This window comes from Oryctolagus cuniculus, chromosome 5 (assembly GCF_964237555.1).
Source record: "Oryctolagus cuniculus chromosome 5, mOryCun1.1, whole genome shotgun sequence".
Lineage (NCBI taxonomy): Eukaryota > Metazoa > Chordata > Mammalia > Lagomorpha > Leporidae > Oryctolagus > Oryctolagus cuniculus.
In genome coordinates, this window is record NC_091436.1 from 117,467,808 (window position 1) to 117,487,234 (window position 19,427).

The window sequence follows — 19,427 nt, forward strand, 5'->3', positions numbered from 1 at the left end:
ACTTGAATTAATAGAGACAAGGGAGGGAGGCAGCTCTCGGACTCCACCCTCTGTCTCTGGAGGCCCACAGCAGGGTCTGTTCCTGGATGGGTCTTTGAGGGACAGGGACTGCAGGTACCTACCACTTGCACTGGTGTCGGAGCTCCTGTGTCACCTGCAGAATGGGCCTAAGGAATCCGGCTGCACTGTCGCTCCAGCAGTGTGTAGGGAGGAGCAGGGAGGCAGGTATGGGCAGCACCTTGTGGAAGGAGTGCTTCCTGCTTCTCACCTTCCCCTTGGCTGGGAAGACTTGGCTAAGGAAATGTTGGACAGCAGGAACCTGCCGTATTTCCACGCGCAGAGCTCGGCAGGCGTGTTCTGAGCACCCTCCTGGGTGCTTGTTGCCAGCCTAGATGATGATGCGTGCAAGGTGCTATGGTCTGCTGTGGGAGCAGGCAGGGATGGACTCCTGACCCTGACAGGACAGGTGAAAGGCTGAGGGTGGGGGGTCAGTTAGGAAACATTCCTGGAAGTGTGATTGCCAAACTGAGTCCTGAAGGTGGAGCCAGGGCCTGTCTGGGAATGTGGGAGTGGAAAGCAGAGCCCAGGCCCAGGGCAGCCTGAGCCGAGACGGGCAGGCTGGGGTACGGCTTCTCGGGGAAGAGTGTCAGCCTCGTCCTCTCCCCCCAGCCTCAGCCGCCTGGGCCTGATCCTGCTGCTGCTGCAGTACTCGACCGAGTTCCTCTTCCACATGGCTCGACTCTTCTACTTTGCAGACGAAAACAACGAGAAGCTGTAAGTGGGGCTGTGAGAGGCTGGCCTGCTCAGAGGCTATGGTGGGTCCCGCCCTGGGTGCAAACTGCCCACTTAGCTGAAGGCGGCCCCCTAAGATTATGTTCTTTCCAGAGCATCTGATCCTTAGATATCTTACCCCTCCAGCCCCTTCCTGGGCTCCTCTCGAATCCTCTTCCTACTTGGGATTACTCCTGGAGAAGCAGATACAGCTTGCTCAAAGGGCCCCCTTTCTGCCTCCTTGAGCAGGTTTAACGCCTGGGCTGCTGTGTTTGGGGTCACCCGCCTCTTCATCCTCACCCTCGCTGTGCTGGCCATTGGCTTTGGACTGGCTCGCATGGAAAACCAGGCGTTTGACCCTGAGAAGGGGAACTTCAACACCTTGCTTTGCAGGTGAGTGCTGGCAGGAGCCCGAGGAGATGTCAGGACTCCAGCTCCAGGCCAGGAGCCTCCTAAACTTGGCACAGCTTCCGCAGAAGGTCACGGGGCAGCAGATCTTTGCGTCTCATGCTCCTTGTTGGTTAGCTGGGAGTCTTGGAACATGAGGCCTGAGGAGGGGATAGATACCGGCCTCTGCTGCCTTTAGAACATCTTCACTTCCTGACTGCAAATCCTCTCACATTTGTCCAGTGCTTCAGGGTACACGGGAAGTTTCACTTCCGGTCTCGATAGGCACAGCCACATGTGGCCGGTTTAATACTGTGTGCTCAGCAGTTGGTAATGCCCTCCCCTGCCACCAAGGCGAGGAAGAAGCCACTGTGTTTTTGTGAGTCCACAGGCATGGGAGGGTGCCTTGGCCAGGATTACTCTGCCCTTTTTTTTTTTTTAAACATCGAGAGGCTGGCACTGTGTCTTAGTGGATAAAGCGGTGCAGCATCCCATATGCATGCCGATTCGAGTCCCAGTTTCTCCACTTTTGATCCAACTCCCTGCTACTGAACCTGGGAAAGCAGTAGAAGATGGCCCAAGTGCTTGGGCCCCTGCACCCACCTGGGAGACCTGGAAGAAGCTCCTGGCTTTAGTCTGGCCCAGGTCCAGCCATTGCAGTCATTTGGGGAGTAAACCAGTGAGTGGGATCTCTCTCTGTCTCTGTAACTCTGCCTTTCAGCCTTTCAAGAATATAAATAAATCTTTTTTAAAAAGTTCTTTCTCTTCTCAGGTTTTTTTTTTTTAAATTCTTTATTTTTGTTTTTCATCTTATTTGAAAGGCAAAGAGTCATAGAGGGAGACAAAGACACAAAAAGATCTTCCATCTACTGGTTTACTCCTTAAATGACCACAATACCCGGGGCTGGGCCAGGCTGAAGTCAGCTGCCTGAAGCTCCATCTGGTTCTCCCATGTGGGTGGCAGAGATCCAGGTACTCGAGCCATCATCTGCTGCCTTCCAGAAGGGTCCATGTGAGCAGGAAATTGAATCGGGAGCAGAGCTGAGACTCAAAACCAGGCTCTGCAGTATAGGTGGCTCCGAGGCGGTGTGACTGCTGTGTTGTACACTGGCCCCTCTGCCTCTAAGTGGCCTGCTAGATGGAATTACTAATGCTGCCTCACAATTCAGTTCATTTGAGGCCTACCCATATTTTTGGAGCCTACATCAGCCTTGTTTGGTGCTGTGGATCCAAGAGGCAACATGGCCACAGGTTCTCTGTGGGCACGGGAGTCACGTGATTGTGGAACTGGACTTGCCCCTGTCGCCTCCACCTTCCCCGTCCTCCAGCCCCGTTGCTGCAACACCCTGACATGCACTAGAGCAGAGAAAGACTGGAGCACACACTTCCTGGTGCCAGACAGTGCTGGCAGTGAGGGTGGTGGGCCGGGCTGTGGGAGCTGCAGGGTCCTGCCCTGTACCTGGGGCTGTGGGCCCGAGTCCCGCCCTCGGGCCCGCCCTTGAGCCCACCTCTCCACCCCCACCCCCCAGGCTCTGCGTGCTGCTGCTGGTATGTGCTGCCCAGGCCTGGCTCATGTGGCGCTTCATCCACTCCCAGCTGCGGCACTGGCGAGAGTACTGGAACGAGCAGAGTGCCAAGCGGAGAGTGCCAGCTGCCCCCAGACTACCAGCCAGGCTCATCAAGAGGGAATCTGGTGAGTGCCAGGCCCCAGCCGGTGACGTCTGTCTGGGATGCGTGTGGAGGAGCCAGGCCCGGCTTCTTGGGCTCTCCCCAGACCAGTCCTGCCTGCTCCTCCTTTCTGACTCCTTCCCTGAGGCCTGGGACTCCTCAGCTCCCTGACTGGCACGTGGCTGGGCACGGGCCAGGGACAGTGTGGGCGGAGCTGGCCCTCACTAGGCCCGGAGCCCGGCCACTGTGGGGCAGGATGGTGCTGGCTGGCGAGCTCTGGCGGGAAGTATGCCCTCAGGGTGGCTTCTGGGCCCCTGCCACGTGCTGCCGCCCATGCCCTGCGCTGCGCAGTGGCTCTGTCCTCACCTGCCCTTTGTCTCCCAGGTTGCTGGCTCCTCCTCTGTCTAGAGGAATGACTCACAGTGACACAATGCTAGGTGGGCGGCCAGGGTGGGACACCCACTTCTCCCCTGGCCCCTGCACTGCCAGCCCTGCAGTTTCTGTGTAGCCCCGGGGCCCCTGTCTGCACCAGGATCTGTTTTCTGACTCACCCGCCTTTCTCCAGGCAGCCGCCTGCTTGGCAAGGGCTCAGGTGTGCTTAGCGCAGACACGTGTGCAGCTGGGTGTGAGGAGGAGCCAGCTCTGCAGTTGGGAAGTGTGGGGCGTGAGGCTGCAGCACTCACACGTCTCTGCCTTGCAGCAGGTGCATGCAGGTATATTTTTAACAAGCGTGGAAAGATGGCATCAGAGGCACATTTGGCATCGGAGTAAGGCCTGATCGCTACAGCCTCCCATACACTCTCCCTTTTGTTGCTGCCGTTCGGGGAGTTGTTGTTAAAGCGGGCTGGAGCCCTGCAGGGGCCTGCCGAGTGGAACTGAGGAACCCAGCAGGCTGAGTGATGGCAGCGAGCATCCAGCCCCAACCTCAGGCCTGGGCAGGCGGGCCTCCCATGCCTGTGCCTGGGTTACTGTGAGTCATTCTGGGCCTCCCTGCTTACCGAGCACCTCAAACGGGGCCCCTTGTCAAGGCTGGGGAAAGCAGGAAGCCCGCGATGGCTGTCTGCAGACTTCCACTGGCTGCGGGAACTGCAGCCGCTGTCCAGGTGGCTCCTCCGTGTGCAGCCGCGGGGCTGCTCTGGCCCTTGTTCCCCACCTCCTGCTGCAGGCCCAGCAGAAACTCCATGTGTGCGTCTCCTCTCTTTCCGCTTCCCAGGGTACCATGAAAACGGAGTGGTGAAGGCAGAGAACGGAACCTCCCCACGGACTAAGAAACTCAAGTCTCCCTAAGGCCAAAGTGCTGAGCACAGGCATCCTCGTGGCGGGGGCCAGCAGGGAGGCTCAGAGCCAGGCCCCTCCCTCTCTGCCTCTGCCTTCCGGCTTGCGACGCCCCTTCTCAGATGGCAGAGACCTGTCTTTAAACGGGGCTGTTCTTCTGACTTCTTGGCTTTCTCTTCTTACTCTTCACAAACCCTTCTCAATAAAGCCAAAAATCTATCTATCTCTTTCTCTCCCTCAAGCCACCTCCTGTCTTCACCTCGGCCCCATGTTGGGTTCTCCAGAAGCCCGGGTCTTGTGGTTGTCTTTCTGCCTCTTATTTCTCTTCCTCCGTGACTGCTGCCTTCTCTTTCTACTTCTTTATTTCACCTTCGCGTGCAATTCTTCTCTGATTTTTTTACAATGGGAGGGAGCTCAGATGGTGGTCCTGTGCCTCTCAGCCTCCGGGACCTGTGAGTCTGGAAGCCTGCGGCCAGCAGCAGGCCCCTCGGTGGTCCTCGTGTGGACGGGCAAGAAGAGGAGAGGCCGGCCCTTTTGGATCATAATCTCTTGGGTGCTGATTAACTGATGAGATGTATGATTCCAATTCTGCACGAGCCATCGCGAGGCACAGCAGCCACTGCTGGTAGTAAATGCCAAGGCCTTTTTGGCTCTGGGACGTGGCGACTCAATCCAGAAGGATGGTGTTGGCTCCGTTGGGTCCCCTGACTCACAGGAGTGGCTGGCGTTGGACTGGATAGCAGCCTGCCATCGCATCGCCGTGTGCGGCTCCCCATGGTTCAGAGCAAGAGCAAAGCGCGTCGCCGACAGCGGCTCTTCCAGAAAGGGAACGGCCTCCGAAATGAGAGCACAGTCGCCCGCGGCCTTTCTCCAGTAGTCCCGGCTGCAGTGGCTTCTTCACCAGCATTCAAAACCAAACCAGACAGCTGTTCACACACCTGCCTGTCCGGCACCAGGCTTGCCTCCGTTGACTTCATCTCTTGACCTGCAGAAACATGAAGCCTCAAGGACTCCAGCCCCATGCCAGTCCCCTGGTGCCCCAGGGAGGGCCAGCTGGCCACTCTCCCTATGGCCTCCCTTGTCGAGTGTTCCTTGAATTGTTGTCACTTGTTGATGTTTGTAGAGCACACATGTGGTGGCTGACTCTAGGCCCACTCTTCGGGGTGGATGAGCACGCACGGCTGAGTCGCTGGGAGCCCTTTGCCCCCATCCCTCCCCGTGTTCTTTCCCTTCCCTCCACCTGAAGACAAGGCCTCCAGTCCTCCAAGTCCTCATGGTGCCTTGTGAGGGCTTCCGGAAGGGGAGCTGGGCTTAACAAGGCCCTAATGCAGAGTGCCTGGACTCTGCTGAGGCAAAGGGGGCGATTCTTGGTGGGCACAGGAACATCCATGTGGTTGGTATGTGGCTCCTCTTCTTGAGCTCACAGTAGAAAACAGACCACGGGTGGTGGTCCAGACAGGAGGGAGATGGGTCTTCTCTCCAACACACTTCCCTTGTCCAAGTCGCCTGCACAGATAGCTAGATAGATAGATTGTCATTGCCAGTCACCGAGGGCCACCATTCTAGACTTCTGTCTATGTCCAGAGTAATGTTGCAGACATCGGGGGGGCCTACCCTGGGCTGCCTTTGATTTCCGGTAGGTAGGAGGACAGCGTTTCTGCAGGCGGGCATTTCTCCCACCCCTCCGCCTCCTCTCCTGACACTTCTTTGTGCCACACAGCAGAACCCAGCAGACCCGACCCGGAAGCCTGTAGGCATCTCAGTCAAACAGCCCTGCCACGGTGTCAGTGAGTTCCTGGGCATTGCCTGTGTGGGGAGTGTGCATCCAGCAGCTTCCTTCTTCTCCTCTCCCATTAGTAGGTTCTCTGTGTCATGGGCAGGACCTCCCCAGTGTCCTGCACACACTCCCTCCCACCCCCACACCCCGGAGGAGCCCCGATGAAGCTGCTGTCGGGTCTTCCACAAGTACACGTGGCGTGCTTGTGATGTGCTGGGTGGGGGAGGCCGTGGTCAGCTCGCCCTCAAGCCGCCTCCACCCGCACATCTGTGGCTTGTTGCTGCTCTGGGTTCTGGAGGAACGTGGCTTCGTGTTCCCGTAGTTTGCTGCAGGTTTCCAGTGTTGCCCATAGGCCGTGCCTTGTGCGTGGTACCACAGCCTAGCAGCCAGACCTTGACTTAGACCTTGTTTTCTGTAGGACGGGTTTTGTTCGGTGATGGGAGTTAGTAAATCTTTTCTGCACCCCATGGGAGACCAGGATAAGTACCTGGCTCCTGCCATCGGATCAGCGCGGTGCACCGGCCGCAGCGCGCCAGCCGCGGCGGCCATTGGAGGGTGAACCAACGGCAAAGGAAGACCTTTCTGTCTCTCTCTCTCACTGTCCACTCTGCCTGTCAAAAAAAAAAAAAAAAAAAAAAAAAGAAAGAAAGAAAAGAAAAGAAAATCTTTTCTGTTAAACCCCAGGAGCCTGAGTAAGAATGGCATCTCTCTAGCCTGGGCTTTGCTCATGTTTTGGGGGCTGGAGAGGAACTGTAGGGTACACCAGCTTCCCTGGGATACTGAACTCATAGCTTGGTCAAGCCTTTGGCAGGTTGACACGAACCACATTGCTGGAGCTGGAATAATTCCCCTACCCCAGTGACCCAGCTGGGCTGGCTTTTCTTAAATCGGCCATGTTAGCTACGTTTTTCAGCTTTGTGTACTCCTGTTGCAAGTGCCTAGGCTTGAGCGAAGGCCCTGCCAGATGCCTCCGAGTTTGAGAGGCCACCCCAGCACCATCCGCTGAGAGCAGAAAAGATGCTAATCTACCTCAGCACCTGCTGCCTGACATCCCTGGCCGGCATCCGGGCACTGGGAGGCCAGCAGACGGCAGCAGTAGGAGCGTTGTGGCCATGCTGGTGGACAGAGGCTGCCCTATTGCCGATTTCCCTCCTTGGGGTTTCGGTTACTTTGCCATCCACATGGAGAGCTGCATGGTTGCTAAGTTACGTGTGCTCCTTCCAAAGGAAAGTGGTGGTTCTGGAGGAAAGGGGAGCAGGCTGGGCCAGGAGGGGCGCCGATCGCTTCCCTTTCTTGTTGATTCTAACCCTTTGCAAGCCTGGGCCATCAGGCCCAAGCGGACGCTGAGAACCTTGTCTATTCCCATCTCAAAGCAGCCCTTACCAGCGTTTAAGAAACCCAGATCGCCACCTTCACAGGTGCTTCTCCTGACCGGGGCTGAAAACTCCTGAGGCCCAGCCGTGTTCCCCAGGGCTGATTGTGTGCTTTTGGGACCTTCTTCCTCCATACCTTTGACCTTTCTGCTGAGCAAGGCGTGGGACAGAGAGTGCACCCCATGGATGCTTTAATTAGAGTGACTTGCCAGTGCCCTGGTGGCTGGGCAACCTCCCATGTGTTCCAAGGCCTGGGTGAGTGATGGGAGGGTGGCCTGGGTGTAACTGCCTCCTGTGTTTTAAGGCCTGGGCCTGACAGCAGCAGACTTCAGTCTGCTCCCCTGTTGCTCTGTCATTGATAGGGAGAAGACTGGCTGCCCACGCATCAGACAGCAGGGGTCACTTTCTTCCCCTCCCCTGCCTTCCCAGCTACAGCCTGTCTCCTACCAGAGAATCAGCTCCTTGTCACACCACCTGAATAGACTTCCTCTCTGGCCCATGGCTGGCCCCAGTGAGGGAGGCCTTGCCGCCTTCTCTCTGCTTCTTGCATGGGTATTAGCTCCAGCTCCCAGAAGGCTGGGAAAGACCAACCTCCCCCCCTCCACCCCATGCCCCCAGCTTCCTCACCTCCCACCTCTCAGTCTTTGATGGAGAGGCACTGGGACTTGTAAGCTCCCTACAGCGTTTTTGTCCTGAGCAGATCCCTTTTCTCTTTGTGTCCTAAGTGCCTTACTTTGCTGTGTGGCTTTCACTCGTACTGTGTAAGGCCAACCCCCACTGCCAGGGCACTAAGGGCTGTTTGTCGTACGCAGCCAAAGACACCGTACCTCAGTGCAGTTCAATAGAAAAGGGACATGGATCGACGGTTTCGCCTCATTTGTTCCACCCACACCCCCACTGCTGTAGGGTCTGGAGTGTTTTCTGCTTTGTGTCTAGTGTCTCCCTTGTGTGTCCCCTTTTGGCCCTGCTGGGTGACCGTAGAGGCCTGTGAGGGCTCAACCACAGGCACCGTGCCCTGCACCCTCTGAGGGAAACTCGGAGACTCCCAGGTTCCCTTCCCGGCCCCTGGGCCACTGCCCCACACAGCAAGCCCTGCTCTTCCAGGCCCCTCGTACTCTAGACGGAAAAACAAAAGGCACTCTTGCTGTAACCTCTTTTCCATCTATTTTACTGCCCATTCAACCCAAAGTTTATATGAAAAAGGTGTTTACTTTGACTTCCCAGTCTCAAGTGTTAACTCATAGATAACCCATTGGACAGTGGTCTGGCCTGGCTGTTGTACACTGTTCTTGGCCCTTCTTCAGTGTTACCTGTGTGAGCAGCAGCCACCCTGTCCTCTGCCCCTGCCTGCCTGCCTGCCTTTATCCTTGCTCTTCCGGGTTGTGCAATAACTCTCCCAGCCAGTGGTCTTGTCCACAGGCCTTATTGTCCCTTACAGTGCCCCGTCACTGGGGAAGAGATGGGACTCAGAGGAGGGGTAGTCGTCATCCCTTACAGAAGAAATGTCAGCCACTTTCTCTGTTGCTGTCATTCTCCTGTTCCTGGGCGGTTTCTATGGCGCTCCTGTAGAACATGTAGCATCATCTTACAAGTCCATTTACTTATTTTACAATCTGTTGAGAAACAGCCCATCCTCGTGGTGGGACAGAAGTTAGCATCTGGGAACCAGATATGATGAATATCCGCTCGCGGCTGGCATCACCGTCCCCATGCCTAAAAGCATTCCAGAGTTTGTCATTTGCGTGGAGAGGAAGGTTTTTTTTCTGAGAGCCCACCGCAGGTGGATAGCCCTGCTCACCTGGGAGGGTCTGGCTGCGATATGACGTGCCACCATTTCCTTGGGTACAGATTCCAGTGTTTATGTGCTGAGACGATAAACCTCATTTTTCAGTTCCTCTGTTTCATAAACACCTGAAGGATGAGCTGAGGCTGCTGGTGCCCTGAGCAACTTGTAATGCAAATATGGATGTATTGTCTCTTTGTTTTTCTACTTTAGTCTGTTCATGTTATGGACCAAATTTCAACAAGGAACTCAAGGAAAATTTGTACCTTCGGTATTTATGCTTTCATGTAAAAGGGTTTGGGGGGAGGGGTATCTGTTTACTTTTGGTGGACTTTTTTCAAAAACCCTTTTCCACTGTTTCTGTCTGGTTTTAAAACAAATGACAGTTTTGTACGGATTTTTTAATGTACATTTTGAAACAAATGATCAAATATTTTCTGAAATAACGGAATAAAAGGCATAGAATTATCAGTCTAATCTCCTGCTGTAATTCCTTGACATGTTTTTACAGAATAGTGCTTTCTAATCCAGCTGCTTACTTGGTTTTACTTGAAAAACTGTGTATCCATTTAAGCCCCATGTCTAAATGTTTTAATTATATTTGTCATTTCTTGGGGGTATATTGTCCATAGTGGTGGTGTGAATGAGACTAGAGTTCAGGGTGGAGAGAAAGGTCATATATGGAGTGCTGGATGGTAACATGCATCATTTTTATTTGATTTGTAATAGTAAAGGAGAGAAAGAGAATTTCCTTAACATGGGGGCTTGTGGGAAGCTCCAGAAGGAAGCACACCAGGTCTGGTGCCTACTATATTATGAAGTCATTTGGAATGCAGGAGGTAGGATCCAGCATGTGTGTAAAAGCCACATGGTTAGATGTCCATAGTAATGGGGGCCAATGGGCATTGCTGGTATCACTTGGATTGCCTGCAGTTGCCTGCTGCAATTTTCTAGAACCATCTTTGGCGAGAACTCAGGAGATGAGTGTGGGTATCGGCCATGGTTAGCCAAGGACACCCACAGGAGTGACAGTTAAACAGCAAAAGTCTGCTTGAGGTACCGGTGAGCAGAATTAACAGCAAGCTTTGACGCTGACTTGGGTTTTAATTCTGCTCTGCTATGAGAACTGCTCATCTCTGTCCTGAAGGTTTTTCTTTCAGGAGGAATGCTGGTGGTGAGATGTAGTGAATGCTAAAAGCACTTGGTAAATTGCTTTGTCTAATGAACATGTTCCTTCTCAAGTACCTGCAGGATATTCAGGAGTCACTTACCCAAGGAACCCCTGATTCTCTGGAAATATTTAGAAAAGTCTTCTCTGCTTGATATACCTTCATTACTAAGTGGTATTTCCAAGGCCCCCTAGTGGTACACACAGTATATAGGCCAGGCCTGTTGAGTAGTGGCTAACTCACAGCCAATTGGCACCCACAAGGTGCTGCAAGTGCCTTGTGATGGCACTGTCAAATCTCTGCTTTCAGTCTTGGGTAAACTTGGAAGGAGATGGAAGATGAGCAGTGGATGGCAAGCGTAAGGAATATTGGATAGTGCTAACCTTACTCAAGACAGCTCTGAGACAACAATTACAGTGGGGCTGACATTTAAAAACTAGTCCCCATTACATTCAGTGAAGATACCAACATTTTATCTAGTGGGAATGATAAAGGAAAATAAGAGATGAGTGGTTAGAAATGAGGGTAGAGGGTTGTGAGCACCTGGTTTAAAGGAATGGGTAAGAGGATGTTTAACAGGCTTTGGGTGAAGCCCAAAGCTGTAGACAAAAATTGGCAGGTGCATTCATGTGCTGCAGTTTGCTGCAGACCCATGGACGCTTTGCTGAGGCGATGGCCAACGCTTTTGTGAAATTGCCCTTCCGTAGAGGAAAGGGTGACAGGAAATACTGGGATGCAGTTTTCTTAAGAGGGATTGTTGGAGTGCTGTGAGCTGCAAGCTGAGCTTTAACACTCAGGGTTTGACATGTGCCCCTGCAGCAGGGTGAGCAGATTTGGAGTGCCTGCTTCTCAGCTAAAACAGGTCTCCAAGAAAAAGACTGAGCTGCTCAACTGCACAGCCAGCGGAGCTGTGTTAATCCCAACCGTGGGTGACAGTGGACACCCTGGAAAAGGACATGTCAGCCTGCAAATGCCCCCACCCAAGAGGACCTGCTGAGAGGACAGGAGCCCTGTAAGAAGGCGGGGCAGTCTCTGCAGACCAGGCCATTTGCATCTGAGAATGAGTTTCCTGAGGGAGAAGAGTCCTAAGAAGTCACCAAAAATGGTCTTGGGGAGAGAGAACCCACCCTAGATGATTACATTACTAGCCATAGGCTTAAGACTTTGCCTTTTTTCCTCTCCTTTCCATCCCTTAATTCTTCCAAACCTAAATGGGCCAGACACAGCAGCATGGGGAACTGGGCCAAAGGGCAGAAGCCTGAGGAGGGAAGGAAGCAGAAAACCTTTCTACCTGCCCCAGCACATACTCTACTATAGGATTCCAGGCCTGGGGCAGTACTGAATTTGGGGCAGGCACAGTAGAGCTTGGGATTTTTTTTTAAGATCAAAATACTTTTAAAATATGAATATGAGATTTTAATAGCTATAAGTGGGGGAAAAAACAAAACGTGTTCTTCCTGAGATAAGCTGGCACAGAAAAGAACATAACAGACAGCCTTTTGAGAAGCTGGTGGGAGGTGGCCTAGCTCATTAGAAAAGACCAAGGGACGTTCCCCAGCTGTTCTGAGGGGGCCCAGCCAACCTGGACCCTAAATAACTCCATCCTCCTTCTTACCACTTTGCATGGCAGGCAGGAATTTGAGATGGCATTTTTGGAGGTGAAGGTGGTGGCTGACTTCCACTATAGAGCAGCCCTGGTTCTACAAAGGCAGCGCTCAGCAGAGACCAGCCTTTCCCTCCTGTCTGAAGGCCAGGCTCCCAAAAGCAGTGTTTTCCTCATATTTTTTTTAAACTGCAACCTATATCAAGAAAGATATTTTATATTACGGCCCAGTAAAACATATTCAGATGAAATGGAAGTCTCATGAAAAAAAAAAAAAACCCTAATATGTGTACCACATTGATATTATCTATTATATCCTTTAAAAATACAGGAGTACTAATTGGGCCTAGAACGACAGTTTAAAAACATGTGGACATGAAAAACATTTCCCTTCAATACTGGGGCAGGGAGGTGGAGGGGGGACATTGGCTAGCAGCAATAGCAATACTATGCTTATTTCTGATATCCAAATGCTTCCAGAAAATCTGTCATTCCTCCTGCTGTTAATCATTCCACATCTATGCTAAGGGTTCTCCAAAGAAAAAGTAGGAGGGGTGTTTGTGTGTGTGTGTGGGTGGGTGGGTGTTGAGTATACAAGTCTTTAAAATATTCATGGAAAATATGCCATTACTTGTAAATTTCATTAACTTTCTGAAATACCCTCATGTGTATTTGAGGAGGACAGACATTGATTGACTATAAGGAACTGCTTCACACAGTAATGGTGGCTGATAAGTCCCAAGATCTGCAGGCTAAGCTGGCAAACCTCAGGAGAACTGAGGGCGTGGTTCAAGTCCAAATGCCAGCAGGCTCTGGATCCAGGAAAATTCAATGCTTTACTTTAGTGTAAAGGCAGGAAAAGGCCATGGCACAGCTTGAGGGCAGTCTGATGGGAGGAATTCTCTCTTGCTTAAGGGAGGGTCAGTAGGTCTTCAAGTGACTGGATGAGGTCTACCCACACTAGGGAGAGCAGGCTGCTCACTTCAGCTTGACCCAATGTTCATCTCATCTGGAACACCTTCACAGAAACCCATGGCCCAGTCAAGTTGACATATAAAATTAACCATCACAATACCTCTACCACTCCAAGTAAGGGACAAGTCTTAGATCATAAAAGGTCTAATTTAATTTAGACTTCAGTAGTAGTAGTGAAATATAAGAACCAAAACAGAAATATAACTTCAGGGGCTCTGGACATGCCTCTGTGGAGAGTACAAGATCTATTTCAAAGTGTTAGTCCAACATCAAAAAGTTGTATTCTCTCATTGGCCAGATCAGTTTGAGAAAGCACGCACAAAATTATAGTAGTTAATCTTGCCTTCTCCATGAGAGCAAATCCGGATTAACTGCAAAAGAGAGCAGAAAAAACAGGTAAAAACCAATATGAGGGCTTCCTTCAGCTTACCTGCAGTGTACTTAGGCATGACAAACCCTACCTTGGTAAACCAGTTCCGAGTTTTCATATCCTCAGTTGATGCTAAAATGATCCTATGAACCTGGGAGGTAGGTTCAGGCATTACCCCAATTTTACACTAAATAAAAACAAAGCTTCAGAGAATACGCCTATCCAAGATTTTGGGACCAACATCCAGTATTTATGAGGGCAATGTCATTTTTAAAATCTTTTTTGTTTTTATATTCAAATTCAAGTCTTTGTCCACCCAGCCTATGAGGAGTGAGATTACTGAAATGCCAGGCTTCTTTAATCACAGGCAAATAAAAGAGTCTAGTAATGTCACTGCTAAAACCATGTCCCTAAAGCCTAACTGGGCCTGGTAACTGACCTGTTGCGGTTATCTTTATATGACATATGAGGATCCACCCCACCCACCCCTTCCCGGTATCACTTCCCAGTGACTGCCATTCATCCCTTGCCTCTCGCTTCCCGTGTCAGAAAGTATGAATGACTTGAAAATCAAAAGCTTACCATGCTGTCAATCTAAGATCTGGGCAGCTAAATGGGTACTTGGCCCACATGAACAAATACTTGTCTCAACTTGACTGTGAGTCCCCTTGGCATCTGCCCCTCCAAGATCACCTCTGATGCTCTCCTTTTAGCCCTGACACGTTGATCTACCAATAACTCTCTGCTGTCTAGTTCCCGGCCCTGCCACAGCCACAGCAATTACAAAAGAATGCACCTACTAGAACCGGGGGCAGTTATCATAATCAGGATAAAACAGGAGATCTGGTCTGAGTGTCCTAAATCTTTCTGGACTACAAAGAAATACAGATGTAACTGCCTTTAGGAAAGAATGATCAGTGCGCAGCCTCTGCCACCCACCCAGAGCAGTAGTAATTCATACTGACCTCCTTAACCAGGGAGTCATCAATCGGAACATTAAAAGATTCACAGATTTTAAAGAACGTCTCTCTGTCCACATAACCTGAAGCTTCCTTGTCACAAGTCTGAAACGCTTCACGAATGTTGTCTTTGCATGAATAATCTTTCAGCTGCTTCTGGATTGCGTCTATTAATGCTTCTAGTTCCTGCACGCCTGGATCTTCTTCAGTTTGCTTGCTGTAGAGAAAGGAAGGAAATGACTCGACATGGTATTTATTCTTGACCTATCTTATCTCAGCGACTGAAGTTCTCACTTGATGAAGTCAGGGAAGCTTCTAATGACAAACAGCTTTGACGCTGAGCTGACCAATAACCAAACACTTGACGGCAGAGGCTGGCTGTTGGCTGACGTCCACGTCAGGAAAGCCTCACTGGGGGGAGTTTTGTAACGGCCTCTCTTCCTGCCATCTGTGGAATCACTGCACCACAGGAGCCAGATTTGGTATTTGCAGGAATCACATGACTGTCTCTACTGCTGTTACGGATGAAGGTTCCCTCATCTAAAACTAAATGCCCGTGAAAGAAAATATGTACATAATGATGCAGCCAGGAATCTTTCAGTTCTAACAGTCCCTCTTTAGTCCACGCTGAATTCTGTGAAAAGCTATCTATGGCAGTTAAGCGACTGCTCCGTGTGATGGAATGAGAAGCCGGGCTCAGCATTTACTGCAAAGATTAGTAACAGAGCTTTAGGCAGGGGGAGCTCTGCCAGTCCCTTCTAAACACAACCACAGGAAGTAGAAGTTCAACTTTTATTTTCTCTGAAAGTGAAGGTACAGTTACAAAATGAAAGAATTTTAGAGCTGGAGAAGACTCACTCATATTTCATCTTCATAAATCCTTTAAGAGCAAAATGGACCCTCATGGGCTCAGCCAGCACTTGTCCCCTTCCCAATCACGAAAAAACAGACTCTAAGACTCGGTGACTCTCCCTAGATCATGAGTCAAAGCCAAGACCAGAGCTCAAATCTCACTCTACTTCCAACACGCTCTTTCAAGTATGCCCAAGTATACCTCACACAGAATTTGCCTCCTTCCATCATTTCAAAACTATCAACCCACCATTGCTTTTCTGTCCTTTATTTTCTTGCATGTGCTATTTAAAATGTTGACTGTTACCAACAGCCTCTTTCATCTTATTTTTCCTTTTTTTGTTTTTAGATTTTTTTATTTATTTGAAAGGCAGAGAGAGAGAGAGATAATCTTCCACCCGCTGCAAATGGCCCAAATGGCAGCAGCGGCTGATGCTGAGCCAATCCAAAGCCAGGAGCCAGGAGCTTCTTCCTGGTCTCCCACGTGGATGCAGGGGCCCAAGCACTTGGGTCATCTTCTGCTGCTTTCTCAGGCGCATTAGCAGGGAGCTGGATTGGAAGCGGAGCAGCTGGGACTCAAACTGTTACTCATGTGGGATGCCAGCACCAAAGAGGCTATGCCACAGCCTCAGCCCCCTTATTTTTCCTATTTACGTGCTGGCAGATACTGATGGGAGAGCGTATCATTCCTTTTTATATTTATAACAACACCTGAGGCTAGGTGCTTTATAAAGAAAAGAGGTTTGTGAGGTTCAAACCTCACAGTTTGTGAGGTTCAATGGCATGTTGCTGGCATTGGCTGAGCTCTGGTGAGGACCTCATAGTGGAAGGTATCACAATGGCAGAGCCAGAAAACAATTTGCTGGTCAGGCTCACTCTACAAACTTTTTATGAGAATGAACCAGGTTCCCACAAGAACTGCATCAGTTTCTTCAGAGGACAGCACTTGCAATGACCTAATCACTTCTACTATGCCCCGCCTCTTAAAGGTTCTATTCCTCCCTTAAAGGGTCCAAGCTCCCAATACATAAACCCTTGGGGGCTATACTCAATCTTATCCAAACCACAACAGAGAGGTATAAAGTGGTATATAATCTTTCTGGAAGTAAGGAGGAAAAGCTCAGAAAACAATTTCAAATAACTTGACCTAAGGAAACAATCCTGGATTATGTGCAAGGAGACATCTATAAGAGATTTTTGAGATAGCCTGAATATCCCAAAATAGGGAATTAGTTAAATAATTGACACTACAATCAAGCAATGGGATAATAATATAGTCATCGACAGTGCTGGAGTAGAAAGCTACTTTGTCAGTGAGGAAATCAAGAGGCAAAAGTATGTGGAGTGCTACTTTTTTGTGCAAGTTAAAGTAGACTAAGATAATATATCTATAAATAAATCTAAGTAAATATATAAATAAATTTGCCTGCATTATGTAAAGAAACCTTGCTAAAATATTTAAAAAGCTATTGAGAGAGACCGTTATGGGACAGGGAGGAGGAAGTGGGGGGGGGCGGATACAGTGGGAAGAATTACTATGTTCCTCATATTGTATTTATGATATATGTAAAAATAAAAAAAATGGGCAAGCGGGCCAGCATTGTGGCACAGTGGGTTAAACCAGTGCATGCTGCACTGGCATCCCATAGGGGCGCCGTGTCCTGGCTGCTGCACTTATGATCCAGCTCCCTGCTAATGGCCTGGGAAAGCAGTGGAAGACGGCCCAACTCCTTGGGCCCCTGCACCTACATGGCAGACCTGGATGAAGTTCCTGGTTTCTGGCTTCAGTCTGCTTCAGCCCTGCCTGATGTGGCCATTTGAAGAGTGAACCAGCACATGGAATATCTCTCCCTGTGTGTCTCTCCCTCTCTCTCTTTAACCGTGCCTTCCAAATAATTTTTTTTAAATGGGCAAAAGACTTGAACAGATATTTCTTTAAAGATAGATATAAAATGGTAAACAAATAAAAAATATGAAACAAAAATGTGAAAATATGTTCAAGATGATTAATTATAAGAGAATGCAAATCAATTCACAGTAGGATATCATCTTGTACCCATGACGATATCCACTATTTAAAAAATGGGGTGGGGGATTGTTGGGCTCACTAATTAAGCTGCTCATTGGGATACCTACATCCCATATCAGAATGCCTGGGTTTGAGTCCCAGCTACTCTGCTTCTGTTCCAGCTTCCTGCTAATGTGCATCCTGGGAGGCAGCAGGTGATAGCTCAAATAGTTGGGTTCCTGCCACCCACATGGGAACCTAGATTGAGTTCCACGTTTCCAGTTTCAGTCTCACTCACCTTGAGTGAACCAGTGGTGGAGAGCTCTCTGTCTCTGTCTCTGTTCCTCCTTACCTCCATCCCTCCCTCTAAAAAAGCTAACTAACTAAATAGTAAAGAGAGAGAGAGAGACTGAGACTGTTCCCAAGGGGAATAAGGAGTAAGAAGTAGGTAGATGGAAGATGTGAGGGAACAAATCTTTTCACTGGTCCCTTCATATATATATGACCCAGGTGAGTGTTATATCTACTTATAAGATGAAATTGTCAATGCTCTATAAACTATTTTATGATATCAGAAATGTTCACAACAGACTATGAAGTGAAAAAAGCCAGTCAAATAGTATTATGGAATTATTCCATAATTATGGAAATATTCCAATATGCATATTAAAAAATAAAATGTGAAGTAGTCATTTCTGGGTCATAAAATTTTAAAAATATTTTTGCATATTTTCATTTCTATTGCCTACATTTTTACTCCCTAAATGTTTTTGTTCTGGACAATGTGTTACTTTTATAGTAAGACAAAAATAATAGAATTTGTTATAAAAATTTCCAGTGTCTAAGGACTTCTTTGGCATTACTTATACAGAAGTAGTATATGTTTACCAAGCAGGGGCAACTCAAATCATATAAACTAAATTATAAATAAATAACAGTCAAGGAGCTACTTCAGTGGCAGAATAGTCAAACTCAATCTTTTACATGTTCCCAGGAGCTACAGACACAGTGCACAGGGAGTTAAAATGTGATCATTCATTCATTTTGGGAAGGATACAATACTCCCTTCCCTGAATAGCCAGATGCCCAGATGCCTTCATCTAGCAGGGAAAATATCCCTGGCACCTGCTGCCTTTGAGCAGGATAGAGTAAATGCAGAGAGATGGCAAATGGTGGTACTATTTAAGGCAAAGCTAAAGTCACAGCCCCTACTTTACTGCTGTGGCTCAAGTCAGGGACTCTCCTATAAGAGATGCAAGTTTTAGGGCAAGATTTTGTTCCTGTGGGCTAACAAGGGAACACACAGGGGCCAGCTGGTTATGATAAACAGGGACCAGCCAACTAAAAGATAGCTGGAGGTCTGCACAAGCCAGGTAAAGACTCTGTGCCAAGCACACCAAAGCCCTACTTACTTTCCATGAAAGTGACTGAGTTTTAAGGAATGACTAATTCTTTCCCTTAGGTAAGAGGGATGTCACAGTTCAATCTGCTCTTAAATCTATTTTGCTATGAGCACCCTGGCAAAATCCTCTACTTCATAAGAACTGAGTGGAATTCACATATTTCCTTAAAAAGCAAACAAACTGCAATCTTGTTCTTCCTTTCCTACAATATTTGGTTTCAGTGGTGGGCAACTCTTATACCAACACTATGTTAGAGCTTGAAACTGGCCATTTCAGGGTATGTGTTCGGTGCAGCAGTGAGGATGCCACTTGAGATGCCTACATTCCACATCAGCGTCCCTAGGTTGAAGTTCTGGCTCTGCTTCCAGTTCCAGCTTCCTGCTAATATAGACCCTGGGAGTAAACAGAGATGGCTCAAGTAGTTGGGTCCCTGCCACCCCCGTGAGAGACCCAGATGGAGTTCTAGGCTCCTGCCTTTGGCCTTGCCCAGCCCTAATTGTGGCAGGCACTTATAGAGTAAAGTAGCAGATGAAAGATCTCTTTCTCCCTGCCTTTAAATAATAAATAAGCAGATGGATAGATAGATAGATAATTTATAAAAAGAAAGCAACCGTTTAAATTATAGAGATTCAGTGTGGACCCCCTGGTCTGACCTTGGCTCTTGATTTGATCTGTCTGTGACTTGGGGCCTGCCTCCCCTTTGCCCTGATAAAGGCAAACTCATTCTGAGGCAGTTACTTGCCCAGAGACTCTGGGCACCTAGGGGTCTGCTGGATCCCTGATTTCTTGGTGCTTGTCTCAGGTGGAACAGAAAAGATTGTAATAAAGTGTGGGCTCTGAATCTGACTATCTGATTAAAATCTCAGCTTTGACTAAACAACTGCTCTGTGGCTCAGTTTCCACATTATAACACAGGAATGTTTGAGGGAAGCCACCTCATAAAGGCTGTTATGAGAATCAAATGGGTTAATTTTTAACAAAGTTCCTTTGACTGTCCTGTTAGAACTACTCATCCATTCAGTTAGCAACTGCTTATTGGACATGTTAAGCTCAA

General features: G+C 49.2%; 2 protein-coding genes across 3 annotated transcripts in view; one reads left to right on the forward strand and one right to left on the reverse strand.

Annotated features, from left to right (window-relative positions):
• Positions 1-9,511, forward strand: part of TRAM2 (translocation associated membrane protein 2) — an 87,509-nt gene extending 77,998 nt beyond the window's left edge. Inside the window, exons 8-11 of one of the 2 annotated variants that reach the window (XM_008263046.4) lie at positions 670-774; positions 1,021-1,164; positions 2,688-2,851; positions 4,040-9,511. In XM_008263046.4, coding sequence (XP_008261268.2) covers positions 670-774; positions 1,021-1,164; positions 2,688-2,851; positions 4,040-4,113 — 487 coding nt within the window. In that variant the 3' untranslated portion in view covers positions 4,114-9,511. The remainder of the gene's footprint in view (positions 1-669; positions 775-1,020; positions 1,165-2,687; positions 2,852-4,039) is intronic. The other variant, XM_051855632.2, reaches the window with a different exon arrangement.
• A 3,398-nt stretch (positions 9,512-12,909) lies between these two features.
• Positions 12,910-19,427, reverse strand: part of EFHC1 (EF-hand domain containing 1) — an 83,670-nt gene continuing 77,152 nt past the window's right edge. The window contains exons 10-11 of the mRNA XM_051855624.2: positions 14,117-14,327; positions 12,910-13,152 (exon numbers count right to left, since the gene is read on the reverse strand). Of these exons, the coding sequence (XP_051711584.1) occupies positions 13,081-13,152; positions 14,117-14,327 (283 nt within the window). The 3' untranslated portion in view covers positions 12,910-13,080. The remainder of the gene's footprint in view (positions 13,153-14,116; positions 14,328-19,427) is intronic.